The 22,420-nt window shown below is 41.5% G+C and overlaps 1 protein-coding gene and 1 non-coding gene across 2 annotated transcripts; one reads left to right on the top strand and one right to left on the bottom strand.

Moving 5' to 3' along the window:
- Positions 1–11,032: 11,032 nt before the first annotated feature.
- On the bottom strand, positions 11,033–12,611 carry LOC121835820 (cuticle protein 64-like). Its single transcript, XM_042290326.1, has 3 exons — positions 12,603–12,611; positions 11,249–11,915; positions 11,033–11,154 (listed from the first exon to the last, which is right to left on the bottom strand). Coding segments are annotated over exons 1-3 (678 nt in total). The 3' UTR covers positions 11,033–11,152.
- A 9,336-nt stretch (positions 12,612–21,947) lies between these two features.
- Trnag-gcc lies at positions 21,948–22,018 on the top strand. Its single transcript has one exon. It is a non-coding gene; the product is annotated as a tRNA-Gly (tRNA).
- The last annotated feature ends 402 nt before the right edge of the window (positions 22,019–22,420 follow it).

Genomic DNA, 22,420 nt, shown 5'->3' on the forward strand with positions numbered 1-22,420 from the left:
TTAAAAAACCTAATATACCCACGTCACTAATAAGAAGAAAGTATCTCTATTTCAGTATCACATTGGGAATGTAGAACTGTCAAGAACAGAAACTTTCAAGTACGTAGGGGTAACAATAAGTCAAAACTTAAAATGGCAACCCCATATTGTAAATATCTGAGCAGCTGCGTGTAGGAAATTACGCATGCTTAGACATAAACTTAAATATAGCAATAAGGAAATAAAACTTGCAGCATACAACGACCTACTCTAGAGTACGCTTCGGTCGTTTGGGACCTCGCAACCAAAACCGACATAAACAGGCTCGAGAGAATACAGAAGAAGGCAGCACGTTTTCTAACCTCAAATTACAGATCAACGTCCTCTGTGACAGAAATGTTGAATGTTTGTGGACTCGAACCCTTAGCGGTTAGGAAAAAAATGGACGGTTAAAGCTTTTTTTTTCTGATTTATCATGGCCAAGTAAAGTTATTTTAGGAACGTTACTGACAGATCAGTTAGACTAAATCATCCTAAAGCATTGCAATTATATATGGCCAGAATTGATGTTTTCAAGTATTCATTTTTTGCAAATACGACTAACGATTTGAAAAAGCTTCCCGAGCATGTTGTGAATCACAACGATATTTCAAAGTTTGAGGATGCTGTAAGACTTCTTTACTGTGTTTAAAACATAGTGTAGCAGTGTAGCAGAAAAGAGAGATTACAGCCTTGTTTAACGAGCAAGATGTTTAGTGTCCTGCCTTGCTTCGTAATATTAAATAAATATTAACCATTGGTTAATGTATCATCCTCTATCTCCTATACGAGATCCGGAGAATATCGTCCCGGACAAAATGGTCCCGGACAATATGGCCCCGGACAAAATATTCTTGAGTGCTAGGCCGGACAAAATGGTCTCAAGTCATGTTTGCAGCGTTTTCTTTTTTTCTTGCTTTTCACAGGTTTGTAGATTGCCTGTATTTATATTTGCTAAACACTTATGACATGAGCCGTTGATTATACTGAAGTTGCTTTTTTTAGTGCTTGCTTTTCACATGTTTCTGAAGTATTAAATGTGATGCGCAATATGCTTATGCTCCGAGCCGTTTGTCAATCTAGGGTTTGTATTTTTGAGCATAAGTTTCACCATTCGTTCTTCTTTTCGTGCGTTCAACTTGAGTTTGAACCTCGATCTTGAAGCGTAGTCGAAAAAGGACATTGCACAGCATCTGCCTTTATGACCGTATTGACCTTGACCATGCATTTTGTCAAAACTGGATAAGCTGAGACCGAACTTTCCGCGGGATCTGCGCTTGTGGTCCCCTTGGTACCATATTGTCTGGGACCATATTGTCCTACGCCTCTCCTATATCAAAAGGTTTCAAATAGGGGTCCGCGGGACCTTCGGGGTTTCTGAAGGCCTTCTTAGGGTCCCCGAAGCCCTCAACCACCGAGAAATGAAATATATATTTTAATTGATGCTGACTCTCTGAAATGTGGACCAAATGAGTGGGGTTGATTAGTCTATGTTTCGTAGCTTCAACGCTGGCTTAAATATATTTAGTTTTCTTTATTAAACTTTTGTCATTGTAATCGTCTGTTATCGCCCCTCCTCTCCGGTGGGGAGTCCCCATCACTTCCACTGATTCAGAAGGGGTCCCCGTAACATCAGTGGTTGAGAACCACTGTCCCATTTTCCTCCGCAATACCGCATTTTCCCTCACCCCAAAACAGTTTTAAGGAAACCACTCTTCTGGGGACGAACCATGCTTCGTTTATCACTTGCCTTTCAACAACAAACTTAAATGACTTTATGATGATAATGCACTTAATGCAAAGGTGGAAGCAAGCTGGACAAGAATGACAATAATAATCCCTGGAAAAGGGGAACAAAGGGGACAAAGGACAAACACAGATCCCCAAACACAGCAAAGTGACTGGTGCGCGACCCTGTTCCCTGGCTCAATACCAGGAGCAGGCGGATTTTTTCGGTCGCGCACCAGTTATTTAGTTGTGTCTGGAGATTTGTGCTTGTCCTTTGTCGCCTTTTTTCCCCCTCTCATGGGATTATGATTGTCCTTAAATGACTCTCAAGCTAGCCTTCTAAAATGCAGGGTGTTCTAAAAAAACATTTACAGAGTTTTTTCATGGCAAGAATAAACGACGCAACGCCTAACGAGCCTTTGTTTTTTTGTTTGATGTCCTTGGCCTGAGTTAATCCTAACGAAGTTAATATTAATAAATTTCAAAAACAAGACGGAGCTCTAGCGGTCCAAACCAGATTCCAAAATTTCAGAAATTACCTTTTTTTTTCGAAAGTTACGTGATTTTCTGAAGATTTCAATGGAAAAATTAGGCTCGTTTTTGGCAACTGACACCATCCAGTTTTATGTATTCGAAGGTTCCCCTCTGTCGGCAACCATCTTCCGATTAAAAAGTTTCAAAAACTAATTTCTATTGTTTTTTTTGTAATATAATTGTTCTATTAACATAATTTAGCCTGGTTTGAACCGCTTGCACTACATTTTGGGCGAAGAATTTGCGTTCAACAATGCGTAGTTTTATTTTTTGTTTTGTTTTGCGTTAAAATCAAAGCTTGTATTTTTTGGGGGGAAGGGGGGGGGTGGGAGGATATTTTGTATATCTTGCACACCCCTTCCTAACCGCACTACCAGATTCCAAAATTTCAGAAATTACCCTTAAGTTTTTCGAAAATTACGTGATTTTCTGAAGATTTCAATGGAAAAATTAGGCTCGTTTTTGGTAACTGACACCATCCAGTTTTATGTATTCGAGGGTTCCTCTCTGTCGGCCACCATTTTCCGATCAAAAAGTTTCAAAAACTAATTTATATTGTTTCTTTGTAATATAATTGTTCTATTAACATATTTTAGCCTGGTTTGAACCGCTAGCACTACATTTTGGGCGAAGAATATGCGTTCGACAATGCGTAGTTTTATTTTTTGTTTTGTTTTGCGTTAAAACCAAAGCTTGTATTTTTTGGGGGGAAGGGGGGGTGGGAGGACATTTTGTATATCTTGCACACCCCTTCCTAGCCGCACTACCATTTGTGTGCCGGTTGTTGACACTGAAGCCTAACTTGTTTGTAAAACAAAATTGCGGTCAGTGCGCAGGCGAGTTGGTGGTAATTTACGATGATGATTTTAACCCCAGACTAGGGCAAGAAGGAGGACATTTTTTACAATGAAATAGAAGGTAACAGGGACAGACAGCGTTTCTAACTCAGCTAATAATTTTATTCAACCAACCTCTTTAATACAGAACTACAACCCTCACAAAGCCACCAAACATCCTTTTTTTCAAGGTCGCGCATACAACCCTCACCCACATCATAAAGCAAACTAAGTGAGTTCACGTACAAAGCAAAACCAACTTTCGGTTTAGACAAAAAAACTAGAGGTGCAATAATTGTAGTGCATAGTGATCAGGAACAGAAATAGTACACCAAGATGTCGATAACCTGAAGAGAGTCGTAAGAAACACATTCCGGATAAGAACAATAAGAAACTGTATTATTCAGGCTTGTTTGCAGCTTGGTAGTGCTTACAACTTTTACAACTTTAGTTGCGCACTGTTTTGGTTCTCTATTATTTTCAAGTGTTTTGTTCATCCCTTTATGGTCTTCCTTGTATACTAGAAGTCGGGGTGTGAGATCTGGGTCAAACAAGGAGCATTATGCCTCCCTTCACAGTGACTGTTGTTGTTTTATAGTTGGGTTGAATGTTTTTTTGTTGGTCGACTTCCTTCATTCCATGTCCTATAGGAAGAGCAAGTTCTGTTCAGTCAAGACTCTATTGAAAAGATCATTGTGTAGATGATGCATCAAGGGTGCAACCTTAGCTGTGTCACGGCTGAACATTTTTTTTTAGTGTGGCCTTTTGAGATGGAGTTTAGAAGCTTTTCTTCTAAGCCAACCAAAGGTGTCAATGTATGTGTGTGTGTGTCGTAGTTTAAAAGCGGGTGTAGGACCGTTCGTCAAATGACAATTCGCCACACGTTCACTGGTAACAGGGCTATTGGTCACATAGGGCGATTCGTCACAATTCGTCAAACTACTAACATATGTTTCTTATTTTTGTTTCATTTCTGATGTTTATCGAGAACCGTTCTTCCAAGTGAGTACAATTACAAGGAACCCTTTTCCTTGATTTAATAATTTTTCATGGCACACAAAATTATACTTTTACTATTTTATAATAGCCACTGACTGCTTATGTCTCGTAAATTGTAATCTTGGCACCTCTCCTTCACTAATGTAAAAATTGGAATGCAAACGTTGCAGTCACGCATACGCTGTCTGTGCCGCGCACGTGGACGAGTTACTTTATTTCCGCGTCGCGTATGCTCAGTTGCGCAGTTTGTGTCTGTCTCGCGTATGCGCAGGCTGTCTTTGTCGCGCACGTGGACGAGTTACATTCTTTCTGTATCGCACATTGCCATCTGTTTCGTACATGCTCAATCGTTGTGTGTGTAGCGCACGTGGACGATCTACATTCTTTCCGTGTCACGCATATGCGATCTGTGTCGTGCATCCGCGTTCGTTGTCGGTGTCACGCACGTGGACGATCTACATTCTTTCCTATCGCGCATGCGCACTCTTTATCTGTGTTATCGCGCAGGCGCTGAGAAAACGTGGAGGTGGATGATAAAGGAGACCTGAAAGTTTTATAGTCTATACTTCCAATGTTAGCTAAATCAACATAAAAAGAAACAAAAGACCAAACGTTCTAAACAGGACGCTACGCAGAAGCTGAAAACAAATGCGACCGAACGCTCAAAATCTAGTACGCGGGCAACAAGCTCTTCCAACATTATATCTGGTTTTTTGACAAGTTGTCCCAGTCACGAATCGCCCTATGATTGCCCTATATGACGAATTGTCCTGCTACGAGTTGCCCTATCACGAATTGTCTTTCGACGAACGGGCCGTATCCCTTCAAAAGTATTGTAAATATTTTGTGACCTCTAGTTCTCTAGAGGGTTTTTCTCTAAACCGAAAGGTGGTGGTGCTTTGTAGGTGGACTCACTTAATTTCGTTTGTGATGTGGGTGAGGGTTGTACGCGCTAACTTAGAAAGCAGGGTGTTCGATGGTTCTGTGATGGCTGTATGTCTATATATAAGAAGGTTGGCTCATTAAAATTATTAGCTGAGCTAAAGACGCTGTTTGACCCTTTAACTTTATCTTCCACTGTAAAAGAAAACGTCCTCCTTGTCCCAGTCTCGGGTTAAAATAATGATAGTTTTAAACATGGTAGAGTGTTTGCGTAGCTGCGAACAATGTTGGTTGAATATTTGCCAAGAGAATATCGGTCTTGATTCAGAGTCATTATAATGCATTTGTCGTTGGTTTGTTTTTATCGAGAGCACTACCGGCACAGAACACGGCCGTTTTCCGATGCACAACATTCACTAAAATATTTTTCAATGCCCACTCAATCATTGATCTGAACTATCGAGAATATTTAGACTAGCCTGTTTGTACATTAAAGAAAAGCCGAAGCAAGAGAGCAAAATAGAAAAAGTAGGGCGGCCTACATGTCCGTCGTGGTACCCTTTTTGAGTTTACTTTAATGCTCTTAGCACGTAGCACAAACTTGAAACATACTAGTAGTGAAATGGACGCAGTTTTAAATAAAAAATACAACGTTTATTTTGTTTTAATTGTCTTGAGAATACTGGCTTGGAGCCTTCAAGGAAGCTCATGTGGCAAAGGTTCCTGTGGTCCATCCTTGGAGGAAGAGAGCGTCGTAGAGGAGAAGAGAAAAATATGTGGCCAACTTGCAGCAGTTAAGTAAAAAAAAGAGAAAAGGTAGGAGGATGAAAGATCTCAGATATGCACATTAACTAATGTCACTGCTTACAGACAGCGCAATTTTCAAGCCTACTGTTATTTAACTACAACCTCCGATCCCGTTATCTTTGAAGGCCATTTTGCCACATCGTGCTGAGCACTGCCGGAAGACGAGTAATCATTTGTGTAACCTAAAAAAGAAGATCACTTCTAAACACAGATATAATTTATTGAACGGCATTGTGGTTTGTAGTTTTTTTTATAATATTTCTTTATAAAAAGGGCAAGACTCTGTAAATGTCTCGGGAGCCTCAGTATCAAAATTAAAACTATAATCCTAGTGTCAAATTTGTTTGTGGCATTTTTAATTCTAATTGGTGTGTTTCATGTCATATAATAAACTTTAAACCATTTAATTAGCTCAATTGATATTCCAGTTATCGCTAATAAAGTGAAAAAGACTACAAGATCTTATCTGGATCGAAAGCGCTTGTGAAGGCACTGGAGTTTCACCCGTTTAATCGCCGGTGTTGGAGGTGAAGTAGTAGCACTTGCAAATGAATAAAACGCTGTATTAGTTTTGTTTTTTGTGCATACCAGGGATGGGAAAATTACATGCAAGAATGTATCGAAATACAAATACAAAATACTTCGTCAAAAATGTATTTAATTTTAATTACATTTAAAAAAAAGCATTTAAATACAAGATGCAAAGACAACCAAATGTATTTGGTGTCCTCCAAATACTTTTCCACATACAATCCTCAAAATTTGCGTTAGCGACTTCAGGTCACCTGCAACGGGTTTCTGGGTATCTCATTTTAATTTTGCATCGCACACTCGGGAGTAAGTGTGCGAGGCTCTATTAACGTAATAAAAATATAATCACAAAAAATGTAATCAGCTTGGATGTAATAGGTGAAAAAAGTAAAGAGCTTCAAGCAGCTTTTTTTTGTCGATTACATTTTGGTATAGACCAACAAATAACCGAGACGACCAAGAGGCGCAGCACTAGCTAGATAATTTTTGATTGCTGCAACTCACATCAGTTACGAAAATCTGGACGACCCGCGCATTTAGAATGTTCCAGGCAAAAATATGGGTGGATATCAGGCTGGAAAGCATCACAAGTTGTCACAGGCACCTATTTATTCAGTTTGCCTGTGAACGTTGATTTCGTCACTATTCTTGCCCTGGACTATCACCTTAATCACAAAGTCACTAAACTCTTGTGCTTGATTCAGAGACACTGCATTCGGTGCAGAGCGTAGTTTTCTTACTGCTCTGGACAGTGACAATAAATTTGAGGGATGTATTTTTGTCCGCAAAATTGTATTTAATTGCAATTCTATTTGAAATACCCACGTTTTAGTATTTAAATACACACGTCAAATACATTACCCAATTTGTAATTAAATACAAACGCAAAATACACAAAGTATTTGAAATACGTATTTCAAATACTTGTATTTGAAATACTGCCCATCCCTGGCGCATACTAAAGATTTTTTTCTAGATTTGGAATAGGTTGTCAGCACTCTCATCAGATCAGATGTTTCTCAAGATTTATAAAACTTAAAGGAGCTGTGCAACAATTTCAGGGCTTTGCTCAAATTATTGTGGAAGTTAATTGACGCCTGACACTTCTGCAGTGAACTACAGAAAACAGATTTTGCCTGGATACCCTAGTTTTTATTTGAAGAAATGAAAAAGATCCAGGTTTTTGCCGCCTCTCAACTCGTGCGTCGTCTTCCGGGTCACGTGCGCAGTGATGTTGATGGGGTAGGCGCGGGGTTTCGGAAAAGTTTTTTCTTTAGAGCCATCAGTGAGCAGCGAGAACTCATCCGCTCGCGACCGCGTGACCACGTGCTGGCGGGCGCCGCGCGAACAATATGGTCTCATCCACACCTGTCCGGCCCTGTCCCCCTGCCCCTTTGGCTTCTGGCGGCTGTTCACGGTAGCAGAGAGAGCTGACGGTTTTGTGGACCTGGGATAGATGGCGCCACTAAAACTTCGTATGAGAAAAGTTTTGTCGATGATACCAGGTTTTTGACGCATTTATAGATATTTTGGAACGACAAGATTTATAGAAAAGTTACCTTTTATCGAGCAGGTATTCGCACAACTTGCTATCTTTCTACAAGATTCCCCATTGACGTCACTCCGCTTGTTTCTCATGGCTGCCGCTCGCGGCTGCAGGTCGGGGAATATTCTAAGTTTTGCCACGCTATTACGCGGCGGAATGGCAACATTTGGATGAAGGGAGGTGTGCTTTCTGTCATTTGTGACAAGGTGAACAATATCTAAAGCAGAAGATGCCAAATCTTTCAACGTTAAAATCGTTGCACAGCTCGTTTGAGAACCACTGAAGTATAAAAAAAAACTGCATTTTAGCGATCCGGAAATATTCTGTACAAAAAAAAAGGAAAGCATTTTGTTGATAGTGTAAATCTAAATGCTAAAATAACCCCTCCAAATTGTAAGAAAGCATTCTCTAAAAACCCTGATGTCATGTGAATTGACAACGTTAGGAATATCAAATACCATGTAAGCCAATACTGACAACTCCCGCTGATTGCGGGCGAAAAGTGATCGCAGCGCCCCTGGCGAGCTCGGAGTCTCCGCTAGCGGACGAATTCTCCAGAACGCATTGGTTTTGCCTATCTCCGTGCAAGGTGACCAATGAAAAAAAGAATTGTCACGGGTATTCGCTGCTTTGAATGCTAAAAAATAGGTGCCACCTCATGAGTCAATGACATTTTCTTCGCGTGGGAAAGATGTTAACAGCTTGTAGGTACAATTTTCGGGTTCTCCTGAAAAAAACACTGTCAGAACCTACGTAAGCCAGGCAAAACACAAATGTGCCTTCGCCTTGTTTCTTAAAGAAGGGGAATGTAAAAAAAGGAAACAATTAGAACATTGCTTCGTTTCAACTTTACTGTTTATATCGATCAATTCGTTTTGTTGTTGTAATTTCAGTTTCTCAGGAATCCATTGCTGAAAACCGTTTCGTCGAATAGGCGAGCTGACTAATCCCGATCGTCTCCGGATGAAGAGGCGAAAGCCAATTTCGAACCCCGTACGTTACTGTGATGTCCGTATGCTCTGGAAGAAGTCGATTGTGCACATGCAAATCTGACGCTATTACTTAAACTAATAAAAACGGAGTTACAAAAGAAAAAAATCACCCGTTGGACGGTTGTGCACCGCACCGCACCTCCTTCCATTTTTCAGTCTAACATTCTTTTCATGTTTGAGGCGATGCTACGCCACCGCGGGCTTTCTTCCTGTTGGGTTTATGTTTTTTGCTTTTTTTGCTTGCCTTTTTATTTCTTGTGTCTACTTGACGTTCGAATCATCGCGTATTTTTCTTTGCCTTGTTTGGCTTTGTTTTTACTTTCTTTCCTTCGTTTCGTCGCTTACTACCACCGGTTCGTCTGCTGCGCTATGCCCGGACATTTGGAGGGCCGTCTGCAACTTTGTTGCTGTTGTTGTTGTTTTTCTACTGCCGTCTGTGATAACCTCCTCTGTCCGCCTTCGATTGAGTTTCTGATCCGAAATCTTCATATGTACTTTTTGATACTTTATAAATATAATAAAAGGTGTAAGCTCGTTATCCATTTCTATTCGAATTTTATTTGAGTACGCGGTCACGTCTGTTAAGTTTCATCGTTGGTTGATCAAACGGCCGCCTTCGGGCATACACCAGCGCATACTTGGAGAAGGCAGGCATGCCATGAGCCTGCCATCTCCTCTGCAAAAACAAGATTTTGTGATGTGGTGGAAAATCCTTCTTCCGCTTCCCGAAGACCGAACGAACGTGAGTAATTACGTGACTCCAAATTAAACTGGAAGAGCTATCCAAGTCGGGCTTCAAAATCGCCACTGACGCCTCAACAGACGAACATTTCACCAAACAAAAGTTCAACTGAAAACGCGCTTGAGGCCGCTGATTGACACTCAAAACAAAGGTACGGTGTGCAAGGATTGCTTTGAGATGTACGTCAACAAGTACTGGAATATACTTTTGAACTGCTGCGCCAATCGAGCAAACAAACAACCTGCCAAAGTCACTGGGAAAAGAAATGCGAAAGCAAAAAAAGGTCACACACTGCTAGCACGAAGCAGGTTACAGTGTGCGGCTCTTATTTACCGGGCAGTGTGAGCTGGACTACGTTATTCCTTTCGTCTCTTCTGTTCTTAGTACCTACCAAAACCGCAAAAGCAAAAAAAAAAAAAAAAAAAAAAGTGTAACGTGCAGCTCAAAAAAAGAAAAAAAGGGAAGCTCTTTTTTTTTTAGTAGCTTCGTCGTGTTGCTTTCGCTTTGGTTTTTGTGGACTCAACACCAACGGCGAGCACCACCTGCTAATTTTCAATGCTCCTACTGACGCCCCGTGCGATCGTCGTCGTTGAAGGAGGTCTTTGCTGGGCGATTTGTATCGTTTTATCGTCTGCTAACTTCTTTGTTTCATCCGCCGTTGTTCGCGACTGTTCCTCATTTCTTTTTATTTTCGTCTCAAATGGGGAACCCATCTTTTCTGCAAAATTCGGAAAGTGTTTGAACGGTCATTTTTCTCGTTACTTTTTGTTTGTGTAATGCTGCAGAGGCCGGTGCACTTGCTCTGGTAATTTTAACATGTTGTTTGCGCACGGTTTAATAATCACCTATTCAGGTAAGATATTGTGACAACGCAGTTTGTAACGGATAAACAGTAACCTGTTACTACGTAGTTGCGCTTCGAACGCGTGTGATCCCCCTGAGCGGCGTTTGAGACCTCTAAATAAGCTGATCTCTATTTGTTTATGCGCGCGTCGTTATTTGATTGTCGCTGCAGTTGCGATCCGTGGATTCCGCTTTGTAAGTGAACTGACCGTAATGAATTGTTTCAGCTGTTGGGGTGAAGAAACGGGGCTCGCAAAGCTCGAGGACGTCGCGGAGCCTATACTTTTCCATTGCGTCGTCTGCTTCCGTAGACTCCGAGTCCGCTAGACGTGTCACTGTTACGTTCGCCGCTGCTCCCATAGGTTTTCGGAGGAGTTTCTAGTATTGGCAAAGCTGTATCGCATTTGGGAATATCTTCGAACTTCTCTTCAACGATATCTAGGAGGTGTGACCTACAATCCTATAGTAGAGATCAGCCAGTTAGACTACACTTCTTTTTTTTTTATCGGAAGACCGGTAATTAGGATCTTGGTTGCAAACAAGAACGGCGGTTGAAAAAAAAATGTGAACACAATTAAGAGGACTCAACACATTTATTGCGTCTTTGTGACAACAAAACGTTGGCAGTAAACATTTTTCTTCTTTATGGCATCCTGTCGACCGACGTCCGTGGAGAACCTTTTCTTAATGCAGTTTCTGTTCAAATAACCAGACAAAACATTGAATGATTATGACGATATCACTCATTTGTGCACTAAAATTAGAAATAAAGATAGTTAAAGGAACTTACACTTCTTGCGGAGGAGGGTGTTGTAGTAGTCACCGTAGGTTCCAAGACCGTAACCGTAGTTCAGGCCGTAGCTGCCAAGTCCCTGTCCGTACCCGTAGTGGCCAACACCGTAGCCGAGGGATCCAACACCGTATCCGTACACTGGGGCGGCGTGGGCATAGCCAGCCACAGTTGGAGCGGCGTGGGCGTAGCTGGCCACAGAAGGAGCGGCGTGGGCGTAGGTAGCCACAGCCGGGGCATGAGCAACGGTCTGAACGGCTGGGGCAACCTGGTAGGCAGCCACCTTGCTGACGACTGGGGTAGGGGAGTAGTTGACAACTGGAGCAGCAGCATAGGAAGCAACCACTGGAGCAGCCTGGTAGTGAGCGACGGTCGGAGCAACCTGATAGGGAGCGACCACAGCGCGGCGAACAGCTGGGGTAGCGAGAGAATAGCTGGCTGGTGCACCAACAGCGTAGCTGGTCAGACCAGAATGGCCATAACCAAGACCATGCCCGTAGCTGATACCATGTCCGTAGTTCAGACCATGTCCGTAGCCAAGTCCGGTGTAGCCGAGACCAGTGTAGCCAAGGCCGGAGTAGCCGAGACCGTGGCCATAACCGAGACCACCCCAGGCGTAATCAGCGACGGCGCTACTGGCCAGAGCCAGAAGTACACAAGCGCGGAACTGCAACAATATAAAAAATTGTCTTCACACACTGACAATTATGAAATTTTCTAAGTCTCAATAGGACCACTATTGCGAACATTGGTAATCGTTCTAAAAGAACATGACTACATTCTAAAACATAGAAGGTGTACTGAAACAAATACGTAGGGTTAGGTTTATAGAGGAACATATACAACTGGCATTACTGCAATCCTGCAAGTATTCTTAGATTTTTTTGGGCAAACTGTTATTTGAATGCATTCCTAAATCAATTCAAACATTTTCACTGACACGCTGCTTGCCATGTTTCTTCACTCCATTTAGCACATTTCGGATGTCACAAGTTTTAAAGTTAAAATGTTTTAATTAATAATGTCTCTCATATTTAGATAACTGAGAAAACTATTATACTTTAAAGTAAAAAAAATACTGACATGCATCAAATAACCTTTAGGAGAACTACGAATCGGCGCTTAAGGATCTCAAAATCTAATGTTGTTTTGCCTAGGCGCGTTTTTTATATGATCCTCTACAAACACAAGGTTGGAAACCTTGCTGAGGTTCATTGCGATCCCTCCCCGGTCGACAATTACATTGGTCTCATCTCGTGCAACAAAGGGATAATTTCCATAGTTATATAATTAAAGCTCGTCGGACAGCATAGTTAAGCGTAATTATTCAAGCACTTAAAAGTGGTTTACTCACTCCGGTCATTTTGCAGGTTAAAAGAAGTAGGATACTACTGCTTAACTTTGATTTCTGTCCCAGTGCTTTTATACTAAATATTATCAGCCGCGAAAATCTCCGCCCAATGAAAAACCACCAAATCTTTTCTCAAGAAAACAAAAAAACAGAAATGCACGTTTTGCGAATTTAGGAGAGACCACTTTAACCTTGACAACAACGCATGTCCAATTGTGGATAGCACGTCTTTTAGAGTTTCCGAGCAGCTACAAAGCACGAAACTGGGATCACAATCTGCCACAACGTTGATTTAACTGGTTCTCAAAGTCGGTAGGGGGTCTCTACTAAATTTTATGTTTCTGTCGCAACAGACAAGCATAATTATAGCGTAGAAACCACATTCCAATTGCAAGATTTTCCAATGCACTACACGATCCTCTACAACCTTGAATTTGGAGCAAAAAGTAGCAATCGAATGTTTGGTGCCATCACAAGATAGGAACATGCCTTTACGTCACTCGAAGCAACAAGCGGTCAGGTGTTGCTGTTGACGGCAGCCTTTACCAAAAGTTCTGTTATTTTATGGTCGCAATTAAACCGCCTCCCCCCCCCCCCTCTCCCGCAGTTTTTTTTTCTTCTGTTTATGCCTGCAGGTTTTGCATCTCCCATATGCGATTTTTGTTACAAAGTAACGGTGGCCTTCTACCGCTTTCCGATCACTTTGTGAAGCTTAAAGGGCTCGTAGGTATATAACCCATCGTGATGAACAGACAGAATTATAGTATGTTGATATATTCACTTGTATGATAATGATAATTAAAGGGAAGCTCCGGTGGGTTCTTTAGCTAACTAATCTAAACACATCATCGGCCTAGGCTTTACTCTTTTTAGCGTGTAATGTATTATCTTTAAATTAAAAGAATCTAGCCTTAAAATTTTCCTGCTCTATCCAGTATATGACGCCGCATATTTATAACCTCCAAGTCGCGCAGAAAGTTTAAACACAGTATCCTTCTCGTTTTTCTTCACTTTGCTGGCGTGAGTTTCCGCCATATTCATTTCGCACCATCGAGCTTCATGTAACGCTTCGAAAACAAGATGTACAGCCATGATATTACAAAATATAACATCAGGTTCTCCGTGCTTGCGTAAAACTTCTCGCTCCTTCTGACCAGATTAAAAAAATTTAATAACTGAGCAAAAAATTATTTTTGCTTGTAAGTTCGGTTCAGGGGCCATAATTTGGACTGTTGGCGAAAAAGTCGGCGAGAAATCTGGCGGCCGTGATTGGCCAACGCCGCACTTGACCTTGGCGTCGGCCAATCATAGCCGCCGGACACGTCGCCGACGTTTTTGCGAAGTGTTCAGATTAGGGCCCCAGATGCGTCATTTAATCTGGGGAACCAATTTTAAGGCCATTCATTGACAGCCGAATTTCGCCAGAACTCACTGTTAATTATCGTTTTTGTCTCTGTTATATAGGGTGAGGTGCACCCTTTCAAGAAGCTTCTATCATTATAATATTGTTGTCAGCTAGACATTTTATTGCCCTTCAATAAGAAGCCCCGATTGAAACAAAGAATAGTCTGAGATTTATTATCATTGGCGAACACAATTCAAACGTACTGCTGATTCGCCGAGCGTGGACATGCATCGCGAATACTATTATGTTTCAGCATAATTTGGCGAATGTCGATAGGTGCGTTCTACAAAAATAAACCAAAGCCACCAAGTGAAACACGTAACATCTTTCAACAGCAGTGTGCACTATAACTGTTACAAGTCTCACTTCACCGTTCTTTTAAGCTCGCCAGAGCAAGCTTTCGCCGTTTGCCAATTTATGTGTAACAAAGCGTTCTATCAAGACGAGATTGACCACCATTTTTTCTTCTGATACCCACACGGTTCAAGCCATTGTGGATATTCACGTTGACTAAGTTTACCTAAGCGCTCTCGTTTATAATGGTACTTTCTTTTCGAGGTTTATTGTTTCTTAATTCCGGAGTGCGTATTCTGGGTTTATTTTTTTCTCGGATTCGGTGTTTTTTGGTACAAATGTTTGGCGTCGGACAAAACATCGGGGTCTATCGGGGCTTATGTTTAAGGAAATAAGACGCGGTCATAGGATTACCCAACTTCCAGGAAGGATACGCGTGATCAGAATACTTGAAGAACGCCCCCGTGCCGATAAAACGAAAGTGACGGTCAAGATGCGTGGTTCCGAAGCAAGAGGTCCCGCGGACAGTTTATTTAGGGTCTTCCGGGTCACTACAGTATGAAACTATCCCTAAAGCGATGTTTTTTTGTGTGTTTTTTTGATAATTTAAATAGAAGTCTCATTCGGGTTTGTTCGTTTCTTTTTTTTTTTTTTACCGCGATTTTGATAAGCATGAAATGGGAGCTTCATTTTCGAGATTTATCGGTGTTTACCAAAAACACGGAACCCTAATCAAAACCTTATCGGTGCGTGCTCTAATTACAGAGGTAACCGATAACTCTGGTACTAGAAGGCAGGCCTCAAAAACGCATTCGTCTCAGGGGAGAACAAAATTTTAGATTGACGTGTGGCCCTCTTATAAAGTTCGTGGTGATTTTATTTTTATTTTTATTGATGTACAAATAATTTGTCTTCGCCACTGGGCCACTTTATTTATTTATTTATTTATTTATTTAGGGATACTACCAGCTCCAGTCAAGGAGCTATAGTAGGAGTGGTTCCAACATAAACACAGTACACACAGCAACACCAAGCGAACATTAAATAAACACGTTAATCGTAGCGTTCCGCAGCCGCTATAAAAGCATGAACAGAGGTTAAGGTGACAATATCATTACTTAGATTATTCCAGCCGCGAATTGCCCGAGGAAAAAAAGAATACCGGTAACAGTCATTTGTAAACCTGTATTGCCTTAAAGATCTAGAGTGGTTTAATCGTGAGGACCCGGACAATTATGGCTGTAAGTAACTGGTGCTATCAATGTGAATGCTGCCATTTAGTATGTTATATAAAATTTTTAACCTTTCGACATCGGCCCTTTTATCCAATGATTGAAGCTGGGCCCTTGCAAGGAACTGAGTGGGGGATGTATTCCTGTTAAAGTTATTATATATAAATCGGGCTGCTTGCTTTTGAATACTTTCGAGTTTGTTAATACCAACCTTTGTGTAAGGGGACCACACTGATGAGGCATACTCTAAAATTGGTCTTACGAATGCTTTGTAGGCTATGAGCTTAGTATCAGGATCGGCAAATTTTAATTTCCTTCTTAGCGCAAACAGAGTGCCCCTTGCTTTGTTGACGGTCGTTTCCAGGTGCAGGTTCCAGTTTAGCTTGTTATTGAATATTAATCCAAGATATTTGAATTCGTTTACCCGTTGTAATGATTGACCGCTGAGATTGTAACTGAATAAAATTGGTCTTTTTGACATGATACTGTCATAACAGCTGTTTTATCATAATTTAGTTTCATTTGCCATTGAGTACACCATTTAAATACTTCGTCGAGTGCTTTCTGTAACTTATAATTATCATCCAGGTCACCTATTTTTTTTATATATTATGCAATCATCAGCAAACAAACGCAGGGGAATGTCGATGTTATCAGCTATGTCATTAATGAAGACTAAAAACAAAAGGGGACCAAGTACAGACCCCTGAGGTACACCGGACGTGACAAGAAGTTTGGAGGAGTCAACTTTTTTGTAATGAACATATTGGGTCCTGTTTGTTAAGTACGCCGTGATCCAGTCAGTTATTTGAAAGTTTTTTAGTACATTTGAAAGCTTGACTTTTAGTTTTGGGTGCGAAACCTTATCAAATGCCTTTGAGAAATCCAAAAATACCACATCAGTTTGTCCCCGCTCGTTAATTGTTTCCGCCAAGTCGTGAGTTAGTTCAATTAGCTGGGTTGTGGTCGAAAGCGATTTTCTGAAGCCGTGCTGTTTTTTATATATAAGGTTGTGTTTGTCCAAATAACTTGCGATGTGTGTAAAGATGATGTGCTCCATTAATTTGCATGTTGTACTTGTTAAAGAAATGGGCCTGAAATTAGATGCTAAGTTAGAGTTGCCGCCTTTGTGCACTGGAATTACTTTTGCCGTTTTCCAATCACTAGGAAGGGCAGCGTGCTCAGTAGAAGCTCTGAACATAATGACTAAGTACTTCGATACCCATTCGGCATATCGTTTAAGGAATGTGTTTGGTATCATATCAGGGCCCGCACTTTTCTTTGTATCTACTTTAGTTAGAAATTAGTTGAAAACTCCTTCCTCTGTTATAGTTACGTCATCAATTTTAGGAACTAGATTAGGACGAAAACCATGGGTCAGCACGTCGTCATCAGTAAAAACAGATTTAAAGAAAGCGTTGAACTCATTCGCAGACAGGTTACTTTGTACAAATGACTTCCCCCTGGGTGAGATGTACCGCCAAAATTTTTGTGGCGAGCTTTTGATGAAAGAACGCAGAGTCACATTGAAAAACTTTTCTTTCGCTGTACGGATCTTTTTTTTAAGGCTGGAGGTTAGACCAGAGATTAGCTGGCGACATGATGATGTCCCATTTCGATTAGTTTTCTTCCTCACTCGGCCAATTCGACGCTTGAAATGCAAAATATCTCTATCAATCCAAGGGTTATGAACATGAGTCTTTTTCATTCGATAGGGCACATATTTCACCACACATTTGTTCACTATATTTTTAAAACTAAACCATAACGCCTCAACGTGTGCACCACATTCAATAGACAATTCTTCAAATGTGCCAAGAGACAACTCCAAAAAATCTATTATAGAAACATCGTCAGCTCGGTTGAAATCGGGAATCGAAACTACTGTAGTGCGGGATCTAGGTGTTTGGCCTAAAGAAATTGACACATGTACCATGTCATGATCTGAGATACCCTCTACCACTTCAAAACTGTATTCTTTTGAACCCAGGTTATCAGATAAAAAGACCAAGTCCAGTAGCGACTCAAACCTAGTGGGGCTGTTAGTTATTTGTGTCAAGTTAAGAGAAAACGCCAAGTCAATTAAGGCTTCCCCATTAGCGCGGTCCTGGCTGTGTGCGGAAAGGGTATCCAAGTCGATGCATGGTAAGTTGAAGTCACCAAGTAGTATAAAATTAGTGGAACACTTAACATGTTGGAGCAGATAGGTATTGAGGTCGATAATCATACTCAATGCGGTCGAACCAATGTTCGACCGCATTGAGACTCATATCATTGCAGCTTGGACTCAAATGAGATGCACTATTGAAGTAATCGCTGTAGAACATGGCAATGATGCTTTGGTAGCAATATGCAAATAGCGGCATTAAAAAAACGAAAAAAAAAAAGACAACGCGTATTGGGATTGCAGTTACGGTTTTTGCACTGCAGGTACTCTAAGGAATGATCGTACGGTTAAGATAAAATGGATATTAAATAGGCATTATCTAGGACGTTTCACTGTACTCTGACGTCAAGGAAACAGCTAAAAGTAACCGGGCATGTACAGCTAGCGCGAATAAAACATCAAGGCTCCTTTTGCGTTTCGCTTGGACAAGGTAGAGATTACCCGTAAAATGTTCCACTTAGGTGTGCGCCCTGAACGGGCACTCACGTGCGGTTTCTAGTTCATTTTGCGACATTCCTTTCAACCGAAGAAGGTATCAGAAAACGCCTGTGATCGAATGTTCGTTTTCATTGGGTAAATCTTTTTGCAGCATGCATAACCAACTACACTCCGTACTGTAGTTCATTTTACATTAGGGAGTTTTATGGAAGCGCTTTTGCACATCCGATACGGTATACGATGGGCCCTCCGGTACGAACTGCGCATGCGCTGCCACAGAAGACTCGCATATGCGCAGTTCGTAAAGAAGGCCCCATCGTATACCGTATCGGGTGTGCAGAAACGGCTCCCTAAATCTCTTTAATATGTATGACCGCAGCTCACGCTAGGATTCAATGGCACCAACCTATCAGGGCCACAAGTGCTTCATCATGGCGCTCGTCGTTTTAGTGCGTTTGCTAAATCCCATCTTATCCAATCCCGCGCAAACAAAAGCCCAAAATGAAGGCATATTCAATGTGCGTCATTGCTTCGGCCTGTTATATATAGAAAAAAAAAACGCAAGGACGGCGAGTGCCATGACGCTGCTTTGACTGTCTCCATCGTGACGTAGCATCGGCTTCGGTCGAACTTAGAGCGAAACGCAGTGTACGCGGGGCATACGTTGCTGGAAAGCTAAATGAAGGTCGCAGAAGAAACGCCAGCCAAGATTTTGATTGATTTCAGTCCGCTCGCTTACTGAGAACCAAAGGTATAAGCACTTTCGTTTGACAAGTGATCGGTTTGTTTTAGGGGCGAAACGGCACCAATTACACAAACATTTCATGGGAGCATTGCTAACTTTCAAGTACATCCTGCCGACTCCACTTGATCGCAAACGAGCGTAACACTGATCGCGCCGATTTCCGCTAGACGCTGATAAATATTACTTGTTTTTTTTTTTAGGTCGCAATCAAGATAAATACGTGTTACCTGGTGAATTTAAAACACATTTCTGTCCATATTCTACGAATATCATCGTGACATTCATGTTCTAGTGATAATTGCTAACGATTAAGTTTCAGATAAATAAGCAGAAGCGCTTGAGAGCAACTATACATAGAGTATGTTGCCTCCTCGTTCCTTCGTTATTCAAAAAAGAAAAAAGAAAAAGCTCTGCGCCGTTTTCACGAAGAATTTCGACGTGTTTATTGAAGCAAGCTTGATTTGCGATGCCACGGAGCATCTTCCCTTGCGACGCATGTTCAGCCAATTTTTCGCTTTTATATCTGCGGAAAGAACGGACATTTTTTAGCAACTTACCGTTCATGCGTAACCCTTTTTCCACGGCCTTGCATCCTGTTGTCAAAATTTTCGAAGGGCACGCTCCCGCACGATCAGAATTGTCAACAGCAATCTTTTCGCGTATTTCTTTTTTTTTTTTCTTTTTTTACAATTTCGTTTTCTTTTAATCGACAATATGAAGAATTACAAGCAATAGACCGATACAACGACACAATGCCAATGTATTCTGACGGGCGGAGGCACGTCGGGCCCCGGCTGATTTATAGTTCCCAGAGAATTCAGCAGACGGCGGTCGTTGCACAAAACAACACCATTTTCCAAAAATTAAAAAAGTTTATGAACGAATTTTAGTTAATTAGTCAGCTTAGTACGGTGATTGTTCCTTCATTTAATATCAGCCGAGCCTGATAGATATACGGTAAAGACATCACCCGTCTGACTCTCACTCCCATTTAAAATTAAAATATCTTCGAATACAATTTAAAAAACAGAATTTATACGTATAATTATTACAAAACAGTTGAGTCAAAAATTTAGATCCCTCAAGGAACGCAGGCCCCGTCACCAGTATATGGGTGCTAAAACTCGTCCCATGTCAAGTGGTATTGTTTTAACGCAGAATGTGTCTTATCAGCCGAATTCTATAAGAAAGCCGTCACAAAGAACCGTTATGGAGGGTCGTGACGAATAACCATAAAGACGAGCAGTTACGATGAACTGTGATGTCAAAGGCCTTTGTTATGTTATGTGATGACATTATGTTATATTATGTGATGATCAGAGCCAGGCTAGGACCAGTACGCTTCTGCAAACTCATGAACGTTCCAACTCGATATTGTTCCATTATCCCTTTAAAAAGTAATGAGCCGCCGTTGTTCCGGTGTCTCCCCTGTTGCTGTCGTTTTGGTTGCTGTGGTCGTAACCGGCAAAACTCTGTAAGGCAGCCCTGATCAGCCATTAATGCAATAATGGGGAGACATATATGTGAAGAGAAATTGACCAAGCTCGCGGTATAAGAAAGAGGCGTGCGCCCTGCCATTTCGCCACTTGGAAAGTCCCAGTAAAACGCTACGGTGATTCCAAGATTCACTGTAAAAACTTCAGACTGAAAAGAAAAACAAACGCAATACGTATATATCTACTTCGGCTCGCTTCTTTACCGAGACACACCAGCAGTGCGACATCACTTTTCCCCTTGGCAGCCCTCTGCCTGTAACCTCAGATGGCGCAAATAAGGACTATTCCGCGATTGGGTGTGGCATGATTTAAAACCTTTACCGTGGAATGATACATTTTCATCGTCGATTTCTTTCATATTTTGAAGTAGCGACTTCGCTAAAATTAGGTCCTCGAGAAAATTAAGTCCTGTGCAGTATTTTATGGGCTTACAACATATGTACTATCTAATTTTTATCTTTACTGGCAGGTATTGTCACCCACGTTTCTTGTTTTAACATGCGTCATTTGTAGTTTTATTTAGGAATGATATTAGATGTAATTCGAAGTGTTCTAGGAGCAAGGACCAAAACTGATTAAACGTGTTCCGATCGTTGCATCTTTAGTCGGAGCGCAGCCGACGCCACGAGATGAGGAAAATAAAGCAACGTTAAAACTGCAACGTCACCTAGACCGTCATCTTTATGTGTCGTCGGCTAAGCACATCAAGCCCAGTGAACAGTGAATGTGTGTCTGTCCGTTTGTCTACTATACAGTCACTGGCACCTTAGGAAACGCAAGGTTATCTTATATGCTCAGGCTTCATGAATCATGATGCGTTCTTAGTTCTTCTTATTGGTAAACCCTGTCTTTTTCTAAGCTGTCAGTGACTTAGTTTTTGACTGCCCTTTGAGACTTTCTGAAACGAAATATAGTCCACATCAGGTAAGGCACAAGATTGATTTTTACAATGTGACATCTCGTTAATTTACGACAATTTTGAGGTTTGGTATGGCATTTGCTTTGTGAAGATATAAAAAAAAATATAAACACAAAAATTAGAAAGAAGTAACCACTTTTTTTTTAGTCAAGCCGACTTCTGATTGAAGTGAAGAAGAATGCGTCGTGGGCTATTCGTTTTTTTGCTGAGAAAGATGGCATGGTAGGCGAGCGGAAATGCTGATTTCTCGTTCGTCCTCTGTTATTGCTAATGCGACGACCGCTATGCCCAATTGTAATTAATGTTTCTTTATTTGGCATGGAAAGGTAACAGCGTACACCTTATTAATAAACCCTTTAATTGCGCTAATTGCCGAACATGGTTAAAATTGTGCGCAATTTTAACCATGTTCAATCATTACCAACTCGCCCAAATAACCACTTTACTGCGCACATTGCCAGAGCGCTCAGAGCTACAGGCACTTCTTAAATGCTTCCCAGCGCCGGGTCATATCGAGAGCACAGCACCTTGGTTGTAAGCAACCGTGGCGAAAGGGAAACGGAGCAAACCAGTCCGAACCTCGTGACGCGTTCACCTTGAAAACGGAGATATCTTTGGCGCCGCATTGAGTTGCAGATTCACTACCAACAAAGCGTCGGTGGTTCAGTGGTAGAATACTCGCCTGCCACGCGGGTGGCCCGGGTTCGATTCCCGGCCGACGCAATATCTTTTTGCCTCTTTCGAGGAGTCTCCTATGGAAACTGGACGTCTATACTCCGTTCCACATTAAGACCGACCGCAGCCAACGTTCCGATTCGTTGGAGCCAATCGAACTGCTCTAGAGCCGGCTAGCTAAAAACAGCGTCTCAGCTGAGGCTGGGTGAAAGTGCTTTCTTTTACCCAATCTCAGCTGAGACGCCGTTACTGGCAAGCTAGCCCAGATCTCTATCCTGAAGGCGCTCTTCTTTTTGGTGCGTGTGCTACCTCTAGCTAATCCAATCACGATCAGCAAAAACGTTGTAATCCTAAGTTGTTTTTTTTTCCTGTGCCTGATGGTTTTACCGCGGTGGTAGAAGGGTTGGGCAGTATCGCGATACAAATGTATCGTGATAGTATTTCAGAAAT

This window comes from Ixodes scapularis, unplaced genomic scaffold, assembly GCF_016920785.2.
Source record: "Ixodes scapularis isolate PalLabHiFi unplaced genomic scaffold, ASM1692078v2 PGA_scaffold1__304_contigs__length_218370807, whole genome shotgun sequence".
Taxonomy (NCBI): Eukaryota; Metazoa; Arthropoda; class Arachnida; order Ixodida; family Ixodidae; genus Ixodes; species Ixodes scapularis.